Source organism: Pseudophryne corroboree, chromosome 1 (genome assembly GCF_028390025.1).
Source record: "Pseudophryne corroboree isolate aPseCor3 chromosome 1, aPseCor3.hap2, whole genome shotgun sequence".
NCBI classification, from domain to species: Eukaryota; Metazoa; Chordata; class Amphibia; order Anura; family Myobatrachidae; genus Pseudophryne; species Pseudophryne corroboree.
Window position 1 is genome coordinate 1,005,015,408 of NC_086444.1, and position 22,559 is coordinate 1,005,037,966.

The following is a 22,559-nucleotide window of genomic DNA, read 5'->3' on the forward strand; positions in this document are numbered from 1 at the left end:
GTGTGCAGACTCTGTAGAACAGAAAATGCAGCAAACATTTATAAGAGATATCGATAATAAAAAAAACAAAACAAAATAATCACCCTTAAGCATTATAAAATGAAAACTTAGAGAAATTCCCTCTTAGAGAAAACATGACAAAGATAATGTCTCATTGAGGCCGTTTGGAGCCACCGTATTCTTACGATGTTTGCTGCATTCTCTGTTCTACAGAGTCTGCACACCAAATGGATAACATTTCTCTGATGCTGTGTGTTGTCATGGTGACGGGACAGTACTTCTCCAATTGAATTGATGCTCCTACTTCTGTATCATAACCTCACTGACTCCATAGTGATTGCTATGTTAGTATAATATAATTTGATTGACATAATAATCAGCTAGTGAAAGGTACTGACTTAGGGGTTGATTCCCAATTGCATGCAGTGTCTGTAGTTGAATTTAGCCATGGAAGCCTTATTACCTTAAGGTAATGTGAGAATCTGTAAGGCTAATGCAGATATTTGTGCATCTGCAAGTGGAAACTGCACTAGCCCCATGGTTGATGCAATCCATTAGAAACAGGCTTTCTTTCCTCATAAGCATGATTTAGAATTGGTTCTGTGTGCTTGCATTGTCACCATCCAGTTGCCACCATAAAACGTCCAATTTCACAAATATACAGATCCAGCCAAGTCCTGTCTGACTCAGAAAAGGCACACATATGCAAAAATGCTTAAATTTGCATCTACATATGCTCTGTATGCAAAAAACGCCATTTGCACCCCTGCTCATAGATTTGTGAAACATAATCAGGCTCTGAGCCTCACTATTATTTAATCAGTAACTAGCTACAGGAGACATTCTAGTGGACCAAATAATGCTACTGCACAAAAGTGGACGCAAGGAAGAGGTAAGTAACAATTGACTAGTGAGCCTTACATCAATCGTAGGGAAATTGATGCAAACCTTCTTAAAAGAAAGAGTTGTAGAATATCTCAAAACCAGCAATTTACAGGATTCCAAGAAGCATGGATTTACTCAGGGGAAGATCTTGTCAAACAATTCTTAAAGACTTTTTGACTGTGTGACTAAAAGAATAGATCAAGGGGGTGGGGCATAGATGTAGTTTATCTAGGCTTTAGTAATGCTTTTTACACTGTGCCACATTGCATACTGTTAAATAAACTTAAAAGCTTTGAAAAAGTATTCTAACATGGTTGAATAGTTAAAGTTTTGTTTAAGGATAGAAAACAGAGGGTTGTAATAAATGGAAATCATTCACAGGAGGGAAGGGTTACCAATACCCAGGGGTCTGTACTTGGACCCCAGTAGTTTTCAATATTTTTATTGGTGACATTGCAAATGGTATTGAAGGGAAAGTATGCCTTTTTGCAGATGACACAAATGTATGCAACAGGGTAGAGACACCAGGAAGGGTAAAACAAATGATGATCTAGGTAGACTGTAGGAATGGTCAAGAACAAAGCAACTACATTTTAATTCCACAAAATGTAAAACCAAGCACCTGGATCTCAACGGCTAAATACAGAAATAATTGTATTACAGTATAATACAAGCTACTGACGTAAAAGGGATATACATGGAGATGTCCTCGCATAAATATGGGATCACGTGGTGGTATCATTTTCAAGTGACAAACAGCATACAGACTAAATTAAAAGCTCAGATTTTATGGGAAAGTGACTTGAATAGATCCTTTAGTGATGCAGAATGGGACAGTATATTTAGATCTTGCTTTAAAGTCTCCACATGTGTTAACCACTCTGAAATGTTCTACAAACTTATACAGAGGGCCTACTTCACCCCTGAAAGACAAAATAGAATCTGGCCTTCACAATCTAAATTATATTGGAGGAAATGTGGCTTAAAGGTATCTTTCATATTTTTGGGGCCTGCCCTCGTATACAAACACTGTGGAGAGAAGTCTTCAATATGGCTAGTATGGTTCTAGGATTCACCATCCCCCTGGACCCAGCTTTAGCATTATTTCATTTGTACGTAGACCACCTCTCTGTAGGTGACCGCTACGTCTTGGGGCATATCTTAATAGCCACTAAAGCTGCCATAGCACAAATGTGGAAATCTGAGAATATTCCTTCCTTAGCGGTTATTCAAAATAAGATTCATAAACATTTCATTTTTGAAACAGCGGAAGCTAAATACTCTTCCTCACCTAACTCTATCCACTTGAAATGGTTAAGTTGGTCCGACCATAGGAGTAGAGAAGGTAGGATAACCGTCTACAGTTCTCCAATTGATTTATCTGTGCTTTGCCCCACCTAGACTAACCCTCTCAAGAATGCTGTGATATCAGATATTGTTTCTGCTTCTCCTTTTTTTTTGCTTTTGTCTCTTCTCTGGGCTTTCTCACCTTACTGTTTCTGAACGACCAATGTAACCAATTGTTTATGCATCCGACTGTGTGTAATGTGTGCTTTGTTTAAGGATACCATTCTGGACTACCCCTATGTTTCCCATACTTCTTTTTTCTGTTCCCCATTTCTGTGTGAAAACTCTTCAATAAAAATTTAATGTTTAAAAAAAAAAGGGACATACAGTAGGAGTCACTATTTCAGATGACTTAGAGGCAGGTAAGCAATGCAAAAAAGCAACGAGGAAGGCGAGTCAGATGCTTGTTTGTATATAGAGAGGAATCAACAGCAGAAAGGCAGAAGCAAAATGCCACTGTATAGTTCATTGGTACAGCCTCATCTAGAAAACTGTGGTCAGTTCTGGAGGTCATATGTATCTCCAGAAGGATACTAATACATTAGAAAAAAAGTGCAAAGAAAGGTAACTAAAATGGTGCATCACAAACTTATTCAGAAAGACTAAAATGTATAATATGTCTAGTTTGGAGCAGAGAAGAGAATGGGGGACATGATCAAAAATGTCAAATATATAAAAAAAAAGGTACAGGAGGGAAACATTCTGCAAAGGAAGAGACGTATTAGAACATGAAGACATGCAGTAATACTGGAAGGAGGTAGGATCAAGGAAAATTTGGCAAAAAAGGACTTCCCAGAAAGGGTAGTGGACAAGTGGAATAGCCTCCCATCAGATGTGGTAGAGGCTAAGACAGTAGAGCAAGTTAAACATGCTTGGTATAGACATGAGGTTATCCTTGCGAAGAACAAAGAACTGAGGTTACCATAAGGTTAAAAAGTTCTATGTTTCTGTGTTTCTATGCTTCACTAAGCTGTACTCTATATGTAATAATGCCAAGTGGATAACAGATTTGTTGCATACTGTAGTACAGTTAAATATCACTTAGTCATAATGCATTTAAACTTTACAAGATACAGTAATTCATGCAGGACCCATGTTTCTAAGACAATAACCAATAAATAAACATGCGTACATATGAACTTGCTATCTATGGGGGTCATTCCGAGTTGATCGCACAAAGCTATTTTTTGCCGCCCGTGCGATCAACTAGGTGCCGCCTATGGGGAGGGTTTTTTTGCATAGCAAGGCTGGGAACGCTTGTGCAGCCCTGCTATGCAGAAAAAGTTTTGAGCAAAAGAAGACCAGGGTCAGACTTACTTACTCTGTGCAACGGATCCATCGATGAAGGTCTGGACACGCCTGCGTTTGCCTCACCACGCCTTGAAAACTGTCAGTTTATGCCCGGAACATCTTCCGTCTGTCAGTCTTCTTGCGATCACCACTGCACTCACTTTTTACGCTGGTGGCGTCGGTGCACGGCGATGGCGCACGTGTGCAATGCAGCCACCACGCATGTGCAGTTTTGACCCATTCGCACCGCTTCGACAAACTGCAGCATGCGAGTGGGTTGGAATGACCCCCAATATCTGTAAGCAGCACAGATACCAACAGCATGCACCTCTGCTATGGAAATTGAGGAGAAAAAAATAATAATTGAATTACAGTAAATCTTAGTTAAAAGCTATTCCATTAAGACAACACCAGTGAGTCATCTAAAGTGAATAGAAAATGCTCTCACAAAGCTTTGCAAGAAAGTTGGCACAATAGATATTTAAATGGTATTAAATATTTAAAAAAAAACTTTGTGGAAAGACAGTTAATGGGGGTAGCTCTTTGAGCAATTGTTTGCAAAGCTTGATATTTCCTAAAGATATTTTGTTTTAGATTGCATTGACCTCTAACCAATTGATACACATACAGTGATCATGAGTGCTCTTTAAACAGTACCTCAATTTTCAAACCTTTGTGTAACTGCTGGTATATGGTTCTAAGAAACTTTTACAAAATGACACCATCACCTCAAACAATATCAGATAGTAATGTTCTCATCCCTCTGAATCAAAGCACTATAGCTAATATACTTTGAAGCAGACACATGTGAGTTTCACTAAATAAAGGGCTACATACAGATGTGTCCTCATACAATGTTGACCAAGGTGCGCCAAGTAACCCCTCCCAATGCACCAAGTCCTAGGTGACTCCCATTAATAAAACTGAGTTTTTGCCACTCAATCTGCGTAAGAAGGGCTCTGATGAGAGCAGCAAGTGCTTTATTCTTATAACAAGTCCCATTGTGATTCATCTTTGACTTGTACGTGTCTAAAACTAATTTCTCTGTGGTTAAAGTTGCAGCCCCGCATCTCTAGTATACAATGAGCTGTGTTTCACTGTGTCTAAAATGCGAATTAAAAGCAAAATGTAAAGAAAAATATGGTATTCTACACTACTCAGAGAATTTCAGTTGTGCCGGGTACCTCGTGCTGTATGGAGTATAGATGCTGGGTGAATAAGGACCCATCTGTGATGACATGTATTTAACAACTGGTATATACATACTATACAAATAGTAACACTAAAATCCTTAAACATATATCATGCGTATGTAAAATATGGCAATCTTTCATTTATTATAATACATTAAATTTAAAATTCATCAGTGGGATATAATGGCGTCTAAGATCCCGGGAGGTGTGGGATGCCTGCCAAACTCGGATGGTGTTTATTATTTAGTAAAAGGAATCATAAATGTATGTAACAGATGATGAGATAATGCAATACAATTGTGATGAAAGTGATGAAACTGCAAATAAAACAATAAGGCACAATTACGAAATGCATGTGTAAAGAGCAAACATGCATATACAGTACATGTGACATGAGTATACAAACTTAATTGGTATTACTGTATTGGTCAGGGTCACTGAATGCCTTTCTTCTGTTTCATCTTGGATGTCATCTCGCCACCTCAAACTTAATATTTCCAAAACAGAGCTACTTGTATTTCCACCGGCCAATAGTAGTTACCAACCTGATATCTCTATCACTGTTGAGAACTCAACAATCAATGCTACCCCACAAGCTCGCTGCCTAGGTGTCATACTTGACTCAGAACTGTCCTTTGCTCCCCACATTCAATCTGTCTCAAGATCATGTTACATGCATCTAAAAAACATATCCATAATATGACCATACTTTACACAAGACACTGCAAAAACTCTAATCCATGCACTCATCATCTCCCGCATTGATTATTGTAATAGTCTCCTGACAGGTCTTCCCAAACATAGGCTTTCACCACTACAATCAATTTTGAATGCAGATGCGAGTCTAATCTTCCTTGCTAGACATTCAGCGTCTGCAGATCCACTCTGTCAGTCCCTCCATTGGTTACCTGTATTATACCGTATTCAATATAAAATTGTTTTACTCACACATAAGGCCATTAACCATACTACACCAATGTACATCTCTTCGTTCATCTCAAAATATCTCCCAACCCGACCTCTCCGATCTTCACAAGACCTACTTCTCTCATCCACACTCAGTACTTGCTCCCATGCATATTTGCAGGTCTTCCTTCGGGCTGCACCCACTCTGTGGAATGCCCTACCACGCACAATAAGACTCTCCCCTAGTCTCCAAACCTTCAAATGTTCCCTGAAAACTCACCTCTTCAGGCTAGCTTATCACATTCCAGAACTGCTCTCTCAGCCTTCATAAGCTTTCCTATCCGATTATTTCCCCATTGTACAGTCCGCACATATCCTCCACATATTTTCTCTTTCTTCACTTTCCCTTCTTTCTGACCAGAGTTCATCATTGCTGTGATGTGATATCATGCAACCCACCTAGAACCTTTGCAATCCGGTGGACAAATATGCAATATATAATGCCTTTCCTTGTGTACCAATGCCTATTACCCTATAGATTGTAAGCTTGCGAACAGGGCCTTCCTACCTCTGACTGTTTGTTTAATACCCAGTTTTGTTGTATCATTGTGTCCAATTGTAAAGCGTAATGATATAAAAAATTGTTAATAAATAAATAACTATTACATGTACAAAAACATAAATGACAGCACTACAAATATAGCTAGTATGCCTGGCTGACTAAACAAGTTTATGATGGCACAATTAAAGTCACCAACTCACCATCTAATATGAGTGCCAGCTGGATGATGTGTAGCTAGTCTATGTCCATGTGTGAATAGAAATGGCTACTCCTAGCTTCTTTGACCCAGCATGCATTGCTAACTAAATACAACAAGTTTTGAGGGACAAAAAATAATAGACAACTTTGAGTTGTTTCTGTGCTGACCACTGGAGGGAGTTGATAACAAATGTTACTGTGACACAGAAATAAAATGAGTTTAAACACTATGCTGGAAGGCATGACACCTGTGATCAGCCATGTGTGTCTAGACGACATGCTGTTCACTGAAAAAAAAGTTAAAAAGGAAAATAATAAAATAAAACTTACATGCACGCTACTGCAGCCACGGATCGGTGCCTTTCTTTGTGTGTTCCTGGTCAGCTGATGCTACAAGATTTGCAGCTCTGATGTTAGCCAGGAGTTTCACAACAACAGCAGCTGACTGGACACACATAGAGAAGGAGCTGGATACCGATCACCTTTCCCTGACAGTAAGAAGTGGAGAAGTTAGCAGAATGGGTGGGGGAGGGTTAGCTGGCGGTGCATGCACGGTCAAAGTCTCAGAGTAATTTTCATGAATACTACCCTGAGAACTTAAAGAGGATTCACATGGACATAGCTTTCTCGCAACTACTGACCCTGCATTCAATATTTAATACAACCCTGTGATATATTCAAATATGTCAGTGTGAATTTGGGTGTATTTATCACATCCCATCTTCATCCAAGATGCGTATTAGGATAGATATGGCCCTTGCAGAGAAGAAATAAATTTGTATGCTAAGAGTAGAGATGAGCAGGTTCAGTTCTCAGAGAACTGAACCCCACGAAAATCCCATTCTGAGTCAGTTTCCGAGTCTGGCTCGGGACTTTTTGCAAGACTCGGAAACCAGAACGAAGCAAAACGTTATCATTCTGCTGTTAGATTCTCGCAGGTTTTGGATTCCATATAAACAGCTGCGTGTCACTGCCATTTTCACTCTGGACTTGGAGAGTGAGGGAGCTAGACCTCTGTCTCTGTGGGTGGTGGTGTCGGGTGGGGTCAGTGTGTGCTCTTTAGGGGTGCTGCTCCTGTCACTGTTATGTACCTGTGCTGATAGGGGTGCTGTCCTGGCTGTCACTGGTGTTTCATGTGCTGTTTGGGGTGCTGCAGCTGTACATGGGTGATGCTGTCCTGGCTGTCACTGTGTTGTAAAGCGGAAGGGGCACTTTCCTCCTGTATGCAGTGAAAATACAGGGATGTTGGTCCTGTCTTGTATGCTGTAAAAATTCAGGGGTGCTGTTGTTAAAATAAATGTACACTGGCCCTGTCTTGTATGCAGTAAAATGCAGGGGTGCAGTAAAATAAATGTATGCTGGCCCTGTTTTATATGCTGTAAAAAAAATAGGGGTGCAGTTAAATAAATGTACACTGGCCCTGTCTTCTATTTTGCAAAAAATTCTGGGGAGCAGTAAAATAAATGTACACTGGCACTGTCTTGTATGCTGTGAAAATTCAGGGGTGCAGTTAAATAAATGTACACTGGCCATGTCTTGTATGCTGCAAAAATTCTGGGGTGCAGTAAAATAAATATAAACTGGCCCTGTCTTGTATGCTGCAAAAATTCTGGGGTACAGTAAAATAAATGTACACTGGCCCTGTCTTGTATGCTGTAATATTCACGTGTGTAGTAAAATAAATGCAGTCTTGTATGCTGCAAAATTTCTGGGGTGCAATAAAATAAATGTACACTGGCCCTGTCTTGTATGCTGCAAAATGTTTGGGTTGCAGCAAAATAAATGTACAACTGCCCTGTTTCTTATGCTGCAAAAATTATGGGGTGCAGTAAAATAAATGTACACCGACCCTGTCTTGTATGCTGCAAAAATTCTAGGGTGCAGTAAAATAAATGTACACTGGCCATGTCTTGTATGTTGTAAAAACTCTAGGGTACTGTTTTTAAAAATAAAAGTACACTGGCCCTGTCTTGTATGCTGTAATACTTCTGGGGTGCAGTGAAAATCAATGTACACTGGCCCTGTATGCTGTAAAAATATAAAGGGAGCTGCTGGTAAAATAAAAGTACACTGGTCCAGTATGCTGCAAAAATACAGGGGTGCTGTTATTAAAATAAAAGTACACTGGTCCTGTATGCTGTAAAAACACAGGGGTGCTGCTGTTAAAATAGAAGTACACTGGTCCTATATGCTATAAAAATATAGGGTCGTTGTTGTTAAAATAAAAGTAGACTTGTCCTGTATGCTGTAAAAATACAGGGGTTCTGTTGTTAAAATAAAAGTATACTTATCCTGTATGCTGTAAAAATTCAGTGGGTGCTGTTGTTAAAATAAAAGTACACTGGTCCTGTATGCTGTAAAAATACAGGGGAACTGCTGTTAAAATAAAAGTACACTGGTCCTGTATGCTGTAAAAATACAGGGGTGCAGTGAAAATAAATGTACACTGGCCTTGTTTGTATGTTGTAAAACTACAGGGGTGTTGTGAAAATACAGGGGTGCTGGCACTGTCTGTGGTTGCAATGTCTAGGCCTGACCTTCACAATACTGTATGGGAAGATGAGGCTCCTACCACCATTTGCACGCCCTCTGCAAGTGTTGGCTGGAGCACCACCAGTCCAGTTGCTGATATTGAGATTGAGGATGTCTCTGTAGAAGTATTATTATTATTATTATTATTATTATTATTATTACATTTTATTTATAAGGCGCCACATGTGTTTCGCAGCGCCGTACAAAGGACAGTACAGGGGACAAAACATTGCATTACAGTAAATAAATAACAGAAATAGAGTACAGGTAACAGAGCACCACACATTCTCAAGACATAGTACAGCTAAGATGTAAGTATTGAGGGAGTGATCATCGTACTACTAGAGGCTGGTGGTCATAGATGGAGATGAGCCTTTACTAGCAGGATAAAAATGGTCGTTGAGTAGGGGAGAGCTGTGAGTGAAATGTGTTGAGACGAGGGCTTAGATAACAAGAGGAAAGAGGGCCCTGCTCTGAAGAGCTAACAATCTATTGGGGAGGGGCGACAGACAGATGACAAGAGGTGCAGGCAAGCGGGAGGTAGCCTGATGGCAGTATGCAAGCAAAGCTGAGATGTTCACGGCATGAGGCAGAGGATGGAGGCGCGGCTTCAGCTCTGGGTTATGCATTAGAAGGGTACGCTTTGATGAATAGGTGGGTTTTTAGAGCCCGTTTGAAGCTTTGCAAGGTTGGGGAGAGTCTAATGGAGCGGGGGAGTGCGTTCCACTGAAGGGGTGCAGCACGTGCAAAATCCTGAACTCGTGCATGGGACGCAGTGACCAGGGCGGTGGAGAGGCAACGGTCATTAGTCGACCTTAGGGGGCGGGAGGAAGTATGAAGGGAAAGGAGGTTGGAGATGTAGGGAGCAGTGGAATTAGAGATGGCCTTGTATGTGAGGTTGAGGAGTTTGAAGAGGATTCTGTAGGGGAATGGGAGCCAGTGTTGATTTTGTTGAAGGGGAGTGGGGAAGTACACCAGGATAAGGAGGATATGGGTGTAGCTGGCATTGAGAAGGAAGTTGATGAAGAGGATTCTGATGGTGATGTGGTTTGTTTGAAAAAGGCACCAGTGGAGACAGTTGTTGGCCATTGGATGAAAAAGCCCATTGTCATGTCTTGGGAAAATACAAAAAAAGCCTCCTTTCGGTGTGGAATTATTTCTCCACAAATCTGGACAACAGGTGTCTAGCCATCTGTTGCCTTTGTAAATCCATAATAAGTAGGAGTAAGGACGATAACCACCTAGGAACATCCTCTCTTATACTTCACCTGCAGTGCGTTCATCATAAGTCATTGTCAAGTTCAGAAACTTTGGGTAATAGCATAAGAAGTCCACTGATACCTATATGATGTGGTTTGTTTGAATGTTATTTCTGTGTGAGGATGTTAACACTGAAGGGGATGGGGGGGGGGGGTGTCTGAGGATGAGGACAACATCTTGCTACTGTAGAGCCAGTTTGTGCATGGAAAAATTAAATGTTTTTTTTTTGGTGGGGTCCAAACAAACTAATCATTTAAGCCACAGTCGTGTGGCAGACCCTGAAATAATTGGTTTGTTAAAGTGTGCATGTCCTGTTTATACAACATAAAGGTGATTGGGAGGGCCCAAGGACAATTCCATCTTGCACCTCTTTTCTTTGCCACATCATTCCAATGGGGCTGCCCCTCTGCCCTATCAGTCCAGGGGTGCTGCCCCATTGCTGTTTAAGTCCAGGGGTTCTGTTGCCTCTCTGCTGTGTTGTGAAATTCTCCAGGGGTGCTGTCTATGCTGTATAAGTCCAGGGGTGCAGCCATATAATTCTGGTGGTGTTGCTGTACTTGATCCTAGGTTTAAATGAAAGCTTGGAGCAGATCTGAAACAAGCTTCAACATCACAAACAGATTTGTGAAAACTAGCCGCAAAGGTGGAAATTGAAATTTCTATTTTGTCAAAGTGTTTTTAAATAAAGTGGGAAGAGACCACATTTGTGGCCAAAGTCATTGTGACTCAGAAAAGACAGAATCATAATCCAGCGCAACTGCCATAGAGGTAAAAGTGAGGTTTTCTGCCGGAACATTAGAGAGAGGTTCTTCTCAATTATTTCATGTTAGTGACTCACTCAAATGAATGGCTCCAATTAGTTACCTTAATTTTGATTTATTACTGATGTTACACATTTTAGGACTATTTATTTAGAACACAGGTTCTCAAACTCGGTCCTCAGGACCCCACACAGTGCATGTTTTGCAGGTCTCCTGACAGAATCACAAGTGAAATAATTTGCTCCACCTGTGGACCTTTTAAAATGTGTCAGTGAGTAATTAATACACCTGTGCACCTGCTGGGTTACCTGCAAAACATGCACTGTGTGGGGTCCTGAGGACCGAGTTTGAGAACCACTGATTTAGAAGATGCGCATTTGTTGTACAGGGATCTTCTTTTCCTAAGGGCTGTGTAGGGTTATCGTAAGACCTCACGGTGTTAGAAGAACAGAGTTTCTGTGATCTTGCATTGCATTAACTTTCCATTGCACTGCAGCACTAGAAGGGCCAGGAGCTCCTGTGAGGCACAAACAGTTACTGAATAAGGACCAGTATGGAGTCTCATGGTGGATTACAGCCAGGAAGATGTCTGGCTTGCCAGGCTGAGGCATGCTGTGGGCACAGAGGCTGGCATTGCTTCCTCCCACAGTCCTACTTATAGTATGAAATTATTTTCGACTGTAGAGTGGTAAGCTCCACTAGGGCAGGGGCTCACTAACTAAAAATTAATTTCCCAATCCTGCTTAGAACTGTACCCAACCTACCTGAACTGAACTTGCCCCATCCGGCGCTGCTGTGAGGTCTCAGGAGGTGCTGCTAAAACATTCAAGGGGCTGCTTTGTTTAAATATTAAATATGAAAAAAATAAACAAGACACACAGGTATGCTCACATTTGTGTAACCGGGAGCTGTGAAAAACAAAAATAAGGCATCTGCCACAAAATATGTAAATAAAAATGAATAAAAAAATGGTAAAAAAGAAACCCATGAGATTTTCACAATATAAATCCCCACAATCTGTGGAGGTTAAAATTTCCAATCTTGATCCTGTGGTATACACCAGTTTTTTTGCATCCCAGCATTATATCCAAGATTATCTTAATCCCTGAACATTGAGAATGGGGTACAAATTTGGAGGCTTTGGCCCCTAGTTTTTCAGTTTGTCCAGTAATGTGGTAATTATATATTTGCTTGGTTGAAGTCCTTTCCGTTCCACACCAATATAGAAGTGGAGGTGAAAGCCTATGTGTTGTTCCTGATTGCATGTGCCTCTCTAATATTGACACTGTCCTCTTTCTCTTGCCTTGTCTCATAATGTGAAAAGTCATCAAAGAAGGAGGTGGTATGTTTGTAGCTAGCTATTATTCGTGAGAACTTGGCGAGCATTTTCCAGGGGGACCACCTGTCACTGAAATGATGGGTTTATTAAACTCTGCATGTCCTGTTTAAACAACATAAGAATGGGTGGGAGGGCCCGAGACAATTACATCTTGCACCTCTTTTTTTTCTTTGCATTATGTGCTCTTAGATGGGCCAGGTGTTTGTGCCACCCACTTGTGTCACTTAGCTTAGTCATCCAGCTACCTTGGTGCAACCTTTTGGCCTAAAAACAATATTGTGAGGTGTGAGGTGTTCAGAATAGACTTGAAATGAGTGCAAATGAATGTTATTGAGGTTAATAATACAGGCGATTAAAAATTACCACCAAATTCTATGATTTTATTCTTATATTTCTACTAGCTGGTCTACCCATTCTTTGCACAGGAGTTTCTGATTTTCACAGTTGTAAATATAAATGCGTGTTAAAATTTTGGTAAATCTATAGAACTGTAAATCTGACTGTCTTAATGTAGGTAAATATTAATCCATGGCTCTTGGTGATACCTGAGGAGTACCCGTAGCATCGGTAATGACGTCATTATGTTAGCCCCCTTTTCATCCCGTTAGGGGAGGTTTGTTAAAATTCTAATTACGTCGTTTTCCTACATACCACCTGCAGAATACCTATGTGAAATTTCATCTACCTAACATAGTAAGAAGTAAGAAAATTAGTCATGAGTCAATTAGTGAGTGAGTAAGTGAGTGAGTGAGTGAGTGAGTGAGTGAGTGAGGACTTTCGCATTTTTGAAGTATATTAAATTCTATACACTCTAGATGCAATCCAAATTTTAATCCGATAGTCCGTTTGGGCATTATCGTTCCTGCAATGGAAGCCATGCATTGGTAATGATGTGATGAAGCTAATGCAAATATTGGGGTACTTTTGCAATTACCCTGATAATGCTGCAGAGGGCATTTGCAGGCCCAGAACTTACTCACAAGCTCTGTCCCTGCATGCAATAATTAATACATCCATGCAATGTACTCAGTTATCGCATTGCAAGTTTTCCCGATTTTATCACCTGTCATCCGCATCTTCAGATGCAGATGGTGATAAATGAGGCTCTTAGCGATATACTGTACTGTGTGCCAATTTGTCATTACTATTACAGATGGAATGGATTAATTCTTTAACAAACAGTTTCTGTGTTGATCTGCTCTCAGGCATAACAGAGAAATGTTAGCCACTTTGTCATTGTGCTGGCCCCATATCACATTAATTTAGCTATGATACCTGGATACTTTGTTACCCTTATAGGATTTTAATCTATATATTAAAATTGACTGCTGATAAAAGTTATGTCATCATTTTGAAAAATAATAATAGATGGCCTGAGCTCTGATGTTGGATTAAGAGTTTGGGGGGCGTTGGGCACAGGGCACTTAGGATACGGAGGCTCCTATGGCCCAGAGTCATGCAGACATTCCTAGAGTCAATAACAGACTCACATAGAAACACACAGACATGACCAGAATCACACAGTGACACAATCAGTCACACACGGATACACCCAAAGTCACACATGAACATGCCCAGTCTCACACAGACACACCCAGTATCACTGAATAACAAGTAGATGTCAGCTATAGCACTTGAACTAATGGTTATTAAGTGAGCAGCCTTTAAGAAGGTGGTGTAAAAACATTCAAAACAATTAATAAATAAATGTTGAGGATGTCAGGCTGCTTATGCTCAATGCAAAGGCAAGTCTCATATGACATGAATGTTACAATATTTTGTTAAAAGGTTACCATGTCTACTTAAAAGTTTTAGAAAAAAATGCAAAATGTAATTATGAAATAAAATTGACAAAACAAACAAGCAAATATACTCTTCAAAAATGTAGTGAAGATTCAGGTGGTGTCTAAGATGGAGAGTGCCTAAAATGTATGTCAAATGGCACTTTACACATAAATCCTTTGGTGTTAGCTAGGGGGTGATTCTGAGTTGGATGCATGTGAAAATGAGCACATTCCACAATTTAATGCCAACTGCACGAGTTTGAATAGCAAAACATGTTGTGCGCATTAGCAGCATGATGTGTCCGAAGCCGCAATAGGTGTATCTTATGCGTATGGGGACTAATGTGAAGTGGGTCTTTCTAGGTTGCAACTGGGTTGTGAGTATCAAGAGGCAAGAGCTGTTTCTGTTGGGAGTGTTATGGCACTGCAGCTTCATCATTCAAAGGTCACAATGGAACTTCAAGCTTTGTTAAATCTCCCCCATAGTGATTGTGGACTGTTGGATGGAATTATACATGTGGCATATAATCCTGAAACCTGATGTGTTGATTTTTGTGAGGGCAGTGTTGTTATATAGAAAATATGATAACTGTCGATGGTTTATGACCAGTGCTCAAAGTGGTCCGGAATACACTGGTATGGCATACCGGCACTTCGAGAACTGACTGCTGAAGACCCACCACCACCATCATTTCAAATTTGTCGCTATTCAAGAGCCAATTGGAGCTCTCAAACTCTCAGCCACTGAGGAGCAGACACGCGGCTGTTCCTGATTGGCTGCCGGTCCATGGCAGATTTGAAATGATAGGTGGACTGGACACAGCCACAGAGAGCCGCACTGAATGCCAAAGCAGCCATCACTGCTGAGCACAGCCTCCTCCTCTGCACCACCACCAACCACAGCCTCCTCCTCTGCACCGCCGCTGCCGCCGACCACAGTTCACAGCCTTCTCTTCCACACTGCTGCCCATTAGGTAATCATAACCTGCTGCCTTTCTCTCTCCCTACTGTATGTCCTTACTGTACTGTACCTCCTTCTGTCACTCTCTCTGTCTCTACTGTCACGTCCTGTCCCTGTTGTCACTTTCTGTCCCTGATGTCACTCTCCTAGTGAATTTTGGCTCATACTGTGTAGCATAATCTGTAAGGGGCACCAGTACTAGATAGTATAAGGGGTACTACTATTGTGGTGCATAATGTGTAAGGTGTGGTACCTTACACTTAAAGACATGCCCCCTTTTGAGTGACCACACCCCCTTTTCCAGAGCATGCATCCTTCACTTTCCAAACCCCTTCTTCAAAATTTACACTTCAACCACTGTTTATGACCCTTGGCCAACATTGCTGGATGTCCTTATCATACAGCCCATTAAGAACCTTTGCAATCTGGTAGGACCATTATGCAATAGGTAGCACCTATCCTTGTGTATCAATGCCAATTTCCCTATAGACTGTTAGCTTGTGAGCAGGGTCTTCCTACCTTTAGGTCTGTCTGTTATCACTCAGTTTTGTTCTATTACTGTTGCTCCTATTGTAAAGTGCAAAGGAATATGCTGCACTATATAAGAAACTGTTAATAAATAAATAAACTATATGGATATATAAATAAAATAAGTGATTGATACATTGCACTTGGAGTTTGATAGTGTAACTGCACATTTGTACTTGGAGTTTATAGTTACTGTGGATTTATGTTCTACATCTGTACTTGTAGCATAAACTGTAGTTACTGTACATTTATACTTGTGTTTGTATTTTAACGTGCCACTCTCTGTCACTGTCAAAGAGAGGATCAGACGGACCAAAGCTCAACAGATAGTGCTCTGAGCTTTAGACTATGTATGTAAGGAATGGTTTGGGATAGAAAACCAGCCGGGGAAATTTGTAGAAGCAACCCTTATGTGGGTGCGGTCTGATGAGGAGGTGGGGTCTGTTGAGGGGGACAGGATCCGTCCTCATAGGTCCTGATTGTAGGTAATTGCAGCCTTCCTTGTGCTGCAGTTGTGTCCGAGACAAGGGGCCCTGTAAAACTTCATAGATGTTGCCTGACATGGGCAGCACAAGAGGTATAACATACTGTACCATGTAGCCATGGCAGATTTTCTGTACTGCAGAGATGCGGTGGACTGCCTATCATGTGGGGGTGAGGCCACATGACCACACAAAATAGGTTCCACAGTTACATAGGCCTACCAAGAATCTTCCTGGTGATCCCTATGGCCAATCCGCCCCTGAGCATAGAGAGGGGAGACAGAACGAGTGCCGAAATATTGACCAGGAAGCTCAATAGAGCACCAAGCAAGGCAAGATCAGGACCCGCACTGGAGAGATTCAGACCATAACAGACCACACAGAAAGCAGTCTCTGCTGTAACTAACAGTGCGCACAGAATCACTGTGTGGAAAAAATACTGAGGCGCTTTAATCATTAGTGCTTTGATTATTCTTTTAGATGAGCAGCCTTCATGTTGTTGTATTTCTCTAAGCAATTGGGATCATCTATTATATACAGTTAGGAGTTATCCTAACTATTTATATCCTATATCTCCGGAAGGGCCAGGCCGACAATCACACGGAGTACACAGCCGCGTAGAGAATCACACTGTGGAGGGTGCCACGGCTGCATTCTCTGTACACCCCTCCTCCCAAGGCACCGCCAGCCACTGGCAACCCTGCTCCCAGGACATCTCCGGCAACCCCGCCCCAAGGAAAACCACTAGCAACTCCGCTCCCTGGACACCACTGGCAAAGTGGATACTGTGCAGTCCCTGCATCCAGGGCTGATGAAAACTGTAGGAGGACCCACCTCAGCACAGCACCCTTTAACTGGGAGGGATCCATTGAGGTGAGGACACCTGCACCTGGAGTGTATGGTTTTAATGCTGCTAAGTGGCACTGGGTCACCCACTATCTCCCTGTCACCCCTGCATCATTCACAGACTATCTCCCTGTCACCACTTCCTTACCAGCCACCCACTATCTTCCTGTCATCCATTATCTTCCTGTACCATTGGGGGTACAATTGTGTGGCTACACCCCTTTCTTTTGAGACCACACCCCTTTTTGTTGCTGTCCCTTTAAACAATTTATACCATTAAGGGATGCACAAATTTTTCTGTACTTACCAAAAAAATAAGCTCAGGCTGGCTCTGATCCCTGGCCATGTACACTAGCCCGGCTCTCAGTGTATGTACAGTATTCAGCATTTACAATAGATTTAATCAGTCATTACTGGGAGCTGCCACCAGTAATTTGGCACTGACTCTCCCCAAGGAAACACTGCTGTGGTAGTAGGAGGTGGAGGAGGGGTGCTTTAGTATGTGTCTCCTTCTGCTGCCACATGCTGTAAGTTAGATGCCCATAGTGTGTCTTATCACTGGCCATGGATGGTTCTTGCATTTCTGCAGTAGAGCAGCCTTTGCTAACATTAACTACATACAGCTGCTCTATTGCCATCAGAGGGGAAATTAAGTTATTGTTTCTCCACATAACCGAGATCTGCTTTCTGGAGATCAAGCTGTATACTACCTTTGTGTCCCTAGCACAGGAAACATTTTGTTGGGGCCTATTGTTATAGTTTGATGCATTGTTGATCTTCAGGAAAATGGGCATTTCCGTGTCCCTGCCTGTAGATTTAGATGGAGCATACAGGGTGGTGTGAGACTGAAAGCAGGAAGAAGTGGAGGGTTGACCTGTGCACACCTAGTCAGGGACAGGTATGGATGCCCCCAGGGGTACAGACAGCTCTGCTAGGCCCATGTAATGGGAGGGGGCATGGCCAACAGGGGTGGTGTGGCCTGACCCCCTTCTAACAAAAAGGGGTGAACCTGAAATGCACATCCTTTTACTAAAGATATCAAGAGGAGCTATCATGCTGAGGCTTCTAATACAATGCTGAAGGAAGAGAGATGCAGATGCACACTCTTAGCACTAAGAACACTGATAGTAAACATAATTTAAATAAACCCTCACAATTAACATGGAGTATATTTGAAGTTCTTAGCACACATTTGCGCAAATATGTGGGTCCATGTACCGCGGCCAGGTGACTTCATCACATGGGTCCCTAACATTACTAATACTATCACATTCTATAAATCTATTCAGGACCTCTAAATAGGGCCTTATCGGTGTGTGATCTGAAATGCAGGAACCCAGCTAATTAAAACACCTGAGGGTGAATGGGAGGGGTGCCAATACCAGAGGAAGGAAGCCTTGCCTTCCAGTGTACAATATATACACAAATATATTGGAAAAAGGGGGGGACCTGGACTGCACACCCTATTACTAAAGCTGTCAAGAGGTGCTATCATGCTGAGGCTTCTAATACAATACTGGAGGAAGAGAGATGCAGATGCACACTCCCAGCACTAAGAACACTGATAGGAAAAATAATTTAAATAAACCCTCACAATTAACATGGAGTATAATTGAAGTTCTTAGCACACATTTGTGCAAATATGTGGGTCCATGTACCGCGGCCAGGTGACTTCATCACATGGGTCCCTAACATTCCTAATACTATCACATTCTATAAATTTATACAGGACTTACCTCTAAATAGGGCCTTATCAATGTGTGATCTGAAATGCAGGAACCCAGCTAATTAAAACACCTGAGGGTGAATGGGAGGGGTGCCAATACCAGAGGAAGGAAGCCTTGCCTTCCAGTGTACAATATATACACAAATATATTGGGAAAAGGGGGGGGACATGGACAGCACACCCTATTACTAAAGCTATCAAGAGGTGCTATCATGCTGAGGCTTCTAATACAATGCTGAAGGAAGAGAGATGCAGATGCACACTCCCAGCACTAAGAACACTGATAGTAAAAATAATTTAAATAAACCCTTACAATTAACATGGAGTATAATTGAAGTTCTTAGCACACATTTGCGCAAATATGTGGGTCCATGTATCGCGGCCAGGTGAATTCATCACATGGGTCCCTAATATTCCTAATACTATCACATTATATAAATTTAAACAGGACTTACCTCTAAATAGTGCCATTTCAATGTGTGATCTGAAATGCAGGAACCCAGCTATTTAAAACACCTGAGGGTGAAGTGGAGGAGTGCCAATACTGGATGAAGGAAGCCTTGCCTTCCAGTGTAAAACATATACACAAATACAGTGGAAAAAGGGGGGGGGGGACACCTGAATTGCACATCCTATTACTAAAGATATCAAGAGGTGCTATCATGCTGAGGCTTCTAATACTATGCTGGAGGAAGAAAGACGCAGATGCACACTCTTAGCACTGAGAACACTGATAGTAAAAATAATTTAAATAAACCCTTACAATTAACATGGAGTATAATTGAAGTTCTTAGCACACATTTGCGCAAATATGTGGGCCCATGTACAGCAGCCAGGTGACTTCATCACATGGGTCCCTAACATTCCTAATACTATCACATTCTATAAATTTATTCAGGACTTACCTCTAAATAGGGCCTTATATACACAAATATAGCACCTCTTGATATCTTTAGTAATAGGATGTGCAATCCAGCCTCCCCCCCCCCCTTTTTCCAATATATTTGTGTATATATTGTACACTGGAAGGCAAGGCTTCCTTCCTCCTGTTTTGGCACTCCTCCCATTCACCCTCACTTGTTTTAATTAGCTGGGTTCCTGCATTTCAGATCACACATTGGGTTAAATAAGTATTATTATTACATTTATACCCTGCATTTGGTATCTAAATTCCTGTTTAGTTATTTATGTGGTTTAACAACAGTAATACACATAAGATAATAAGTGCAGGTTGATCTTAAGTAGGGAACCTAGCATTTTCTGACTGCACATTCAAAGGTACAATGAAGTGAGACCTAAAAATATATATAATACTGTATGTCAGTTGTAGGGTGAGTTTTGAGGTGTGGGTCCCTCTGAATTTCTTTGGCTGGGCTGCTCCAGGACATCACAATATAATAATTACTTTAGCACTCTCTAACACTAGTTTGAAACATATGCCCCATATTGATACATGAATTTTTAGCATACAGTTAATAAAAAGCAGACAAGGAATATTATGTATGAACTGGAAACTACATTTATAAGGTTAAATAATGTAAATTTTTATTAAATGCTCATTAGTGTAATAGCCTCATTATTAGCGCCTCATGAGCATGTTCTTTTTACAAGTCAGAAAACAGTTCAGTAGAAATAAACAAGTATATGTTTGTGTACACTGCTGCAACACTGCCATCTATATATTCATAGCAACACAAATCATTATTTCTTAATTCTATTAAGTATTACAAAAGTTTTTTTAATACCGCAACAAAAGTACATTGTATTATACAATAAATACCTTATTCTGCAGTATAACAATACTGAGATGTTGTCTCATTGTATTGTTGATTCCACTGACATTAGTTCTTTTGCAAGGAAGTGAGTACAGTACATGGCAAAACATACAGTAAGAACTGTGTTAATGTGTGTACACACGGGGGGTAATTCTGAATTGATCGCAGCAGGAACTTTGTTAGCAGTTGGGCAAAACCATGTGCACTGCAGGTGGGCAGATGTAGCATGTGCAGAGAGAGTTAGATTTGGGTGTGGTGTGTTCAATCTGCAATCTAAATTACAGTGTAAAAAATAAAGCAGCCAGTATTAACCTTGCACAGAAACAAAATAATCCACCCAAATCTAACTCTCTCTGCACATGTTATATCTGCCTCCACTGCAGTGCACATGGTTTTGCCCAACTGCTAACAAAGTTCCTGCTGAGATCAACTCAGAATTACCCCCACGGTGAGATCCTTGCTATGCCCAATTTTGACTATGCAATTTCCCTTGAACTCACCCTAGAGCCCAGATAGCAGAGATTTTTGACTAATCTGCACTTTCAAATTTGGCTATGTACGATTTTGACTAAGTGCCATTTTTGACTATACAAGGGATCAAATCGGTATCACAAGCTGCCTAACACCTTGAGATGTGCACTAACTTTCCTTAAGAATTTGACTTTATAGTCAAAATCTTACAGATCTATCTCACCATGTGTACACACCTTTAGTAGTGAGGCTATGCTAAATATTATTCTTGATTCATGGGGTTTCCATTAAGAGATGCACATTTTCACATAAGTGTTCATACAATTACAATATGCCTGCTCTGAGTCCTCATAAATAAAAATATAAAATATAAATAATATATTATAAAAATATAACATGTAAAAAATTTAATAATTGTGCACAGCCTTGAGATTTTATTAATATTTTTTTATGTATGGGAGAATAATATTTTCAAAAAAAGACAGCCGGATGCTACTGGCAAAGATTTTACAGGTGTTATTAAGTAAACAAGGCTTTTTTTGTCTTTATATTTCTATACTTGTATGACATGGTAATATTTGTCTAATGAAAGCTAATAATGCTTACTACAGTATTTGTTATACTAAATGACTCTTAGCTTAGCATAAGCAATTCAACTCACACCCTCAATCAGTAAAAAGAAGGCTATTTTTTATTGTTTGCAGTTTTTTTGTAGAAATACAAAATGATGAACACAAATTATACTTTCTTTCAGTTGCAAGCACAAGCTTTATTTGGAAAAGCTCCCAAACACCAGCATTATTATTCCATTTCACAATGAAGGATGGACATCTCTACTGAGGACCATTCACAGTGTAATCAACAGGACTCCGGACAGCCTGATAGAAGAAATCATCTTGGTGGATGACTTCAGTGACAGAGGTAAGAAATACTGCTTTTGGTTCATTTACTGTTTTAATCCTTTGCTGAATGCAATTATTTCAAAAATAAAAAATGTATTTTTAAAAAAGTTTAGCAAATTTTAAAAAATCAATTGCTTTAAATCAAAGGTAGAAGTCCATTTGTTTGAAATAAAGCAACATGTTATGCTTTTAAAATTTTTAATTTGAAATGTATTAATAATATATAAATTTTAAAAGAACCTTTAGTTACATTTTTATTTAACCCCAAACATTTCTGACTACCCCCTTTAGACCCTAGTAATACAAATAATGCATTTTAATTATATTTAAATAAAAAAGGTTACTAAATATATTTAATATTTGAACGTTACTAAACGTTAAAAATTATAACATTTATTATATCGCTGCTAATTTATTTTATTTATTTTTATTAAGCCTTAAAAAAACCTTTCAAAATGTAGAAATAAAAAAATGTTTCCTTTGAATTTCTTATATGTATTGTAGTGTTCTATTGGAAAACCAAAGCATTACTGAGATTATATTTTTTCTTTATATTTTATAAAACTATTAACTTTTATTTTTCCAAATGGCTTGTCAGGATTGTCCTCAAAATGTTTTATTACACAAAGCATTTCATTTAATTGGACATCAGGATGGAAGAATGACAAGATTGTAATGCGATCATATATTTGTCTTTTAGTTTGGTAGGAAGCAGTGTCATTGTCTGGTCCAAGGGTTAATTGAATTGCCCCCATTGTTTCTGTACAGTAAAGACTACACATATCTTTTTGATCTGTCAAGGACCTTCAGG

General features: G+C 40.3%; 1 protein-coding gene across 1 annotated transcript in view; it reads left to right on the forward strand.

The window, feature by feature from the left end:
- GALNTL6 (polypeptide N-acetylgalactosaminyltransferase like 6) overlaps positions 1-22,559 on the forward strand; it is a 1,932,308-nt gene that overhangs the window by 826,902 nt on the left and 1,082,847 nt on the right. Inside the window, exon 4 of the mRNA XM_063920636.1 lies at positions 21,601-21,767. Within this exon, the coding sequence (XP_063776706.1) occupies positions 21,601-21,767 (167 nt within the window). The remainder of the gene's footprint in view (positions 1-21,600; positions 21,768-22,559) is intronic.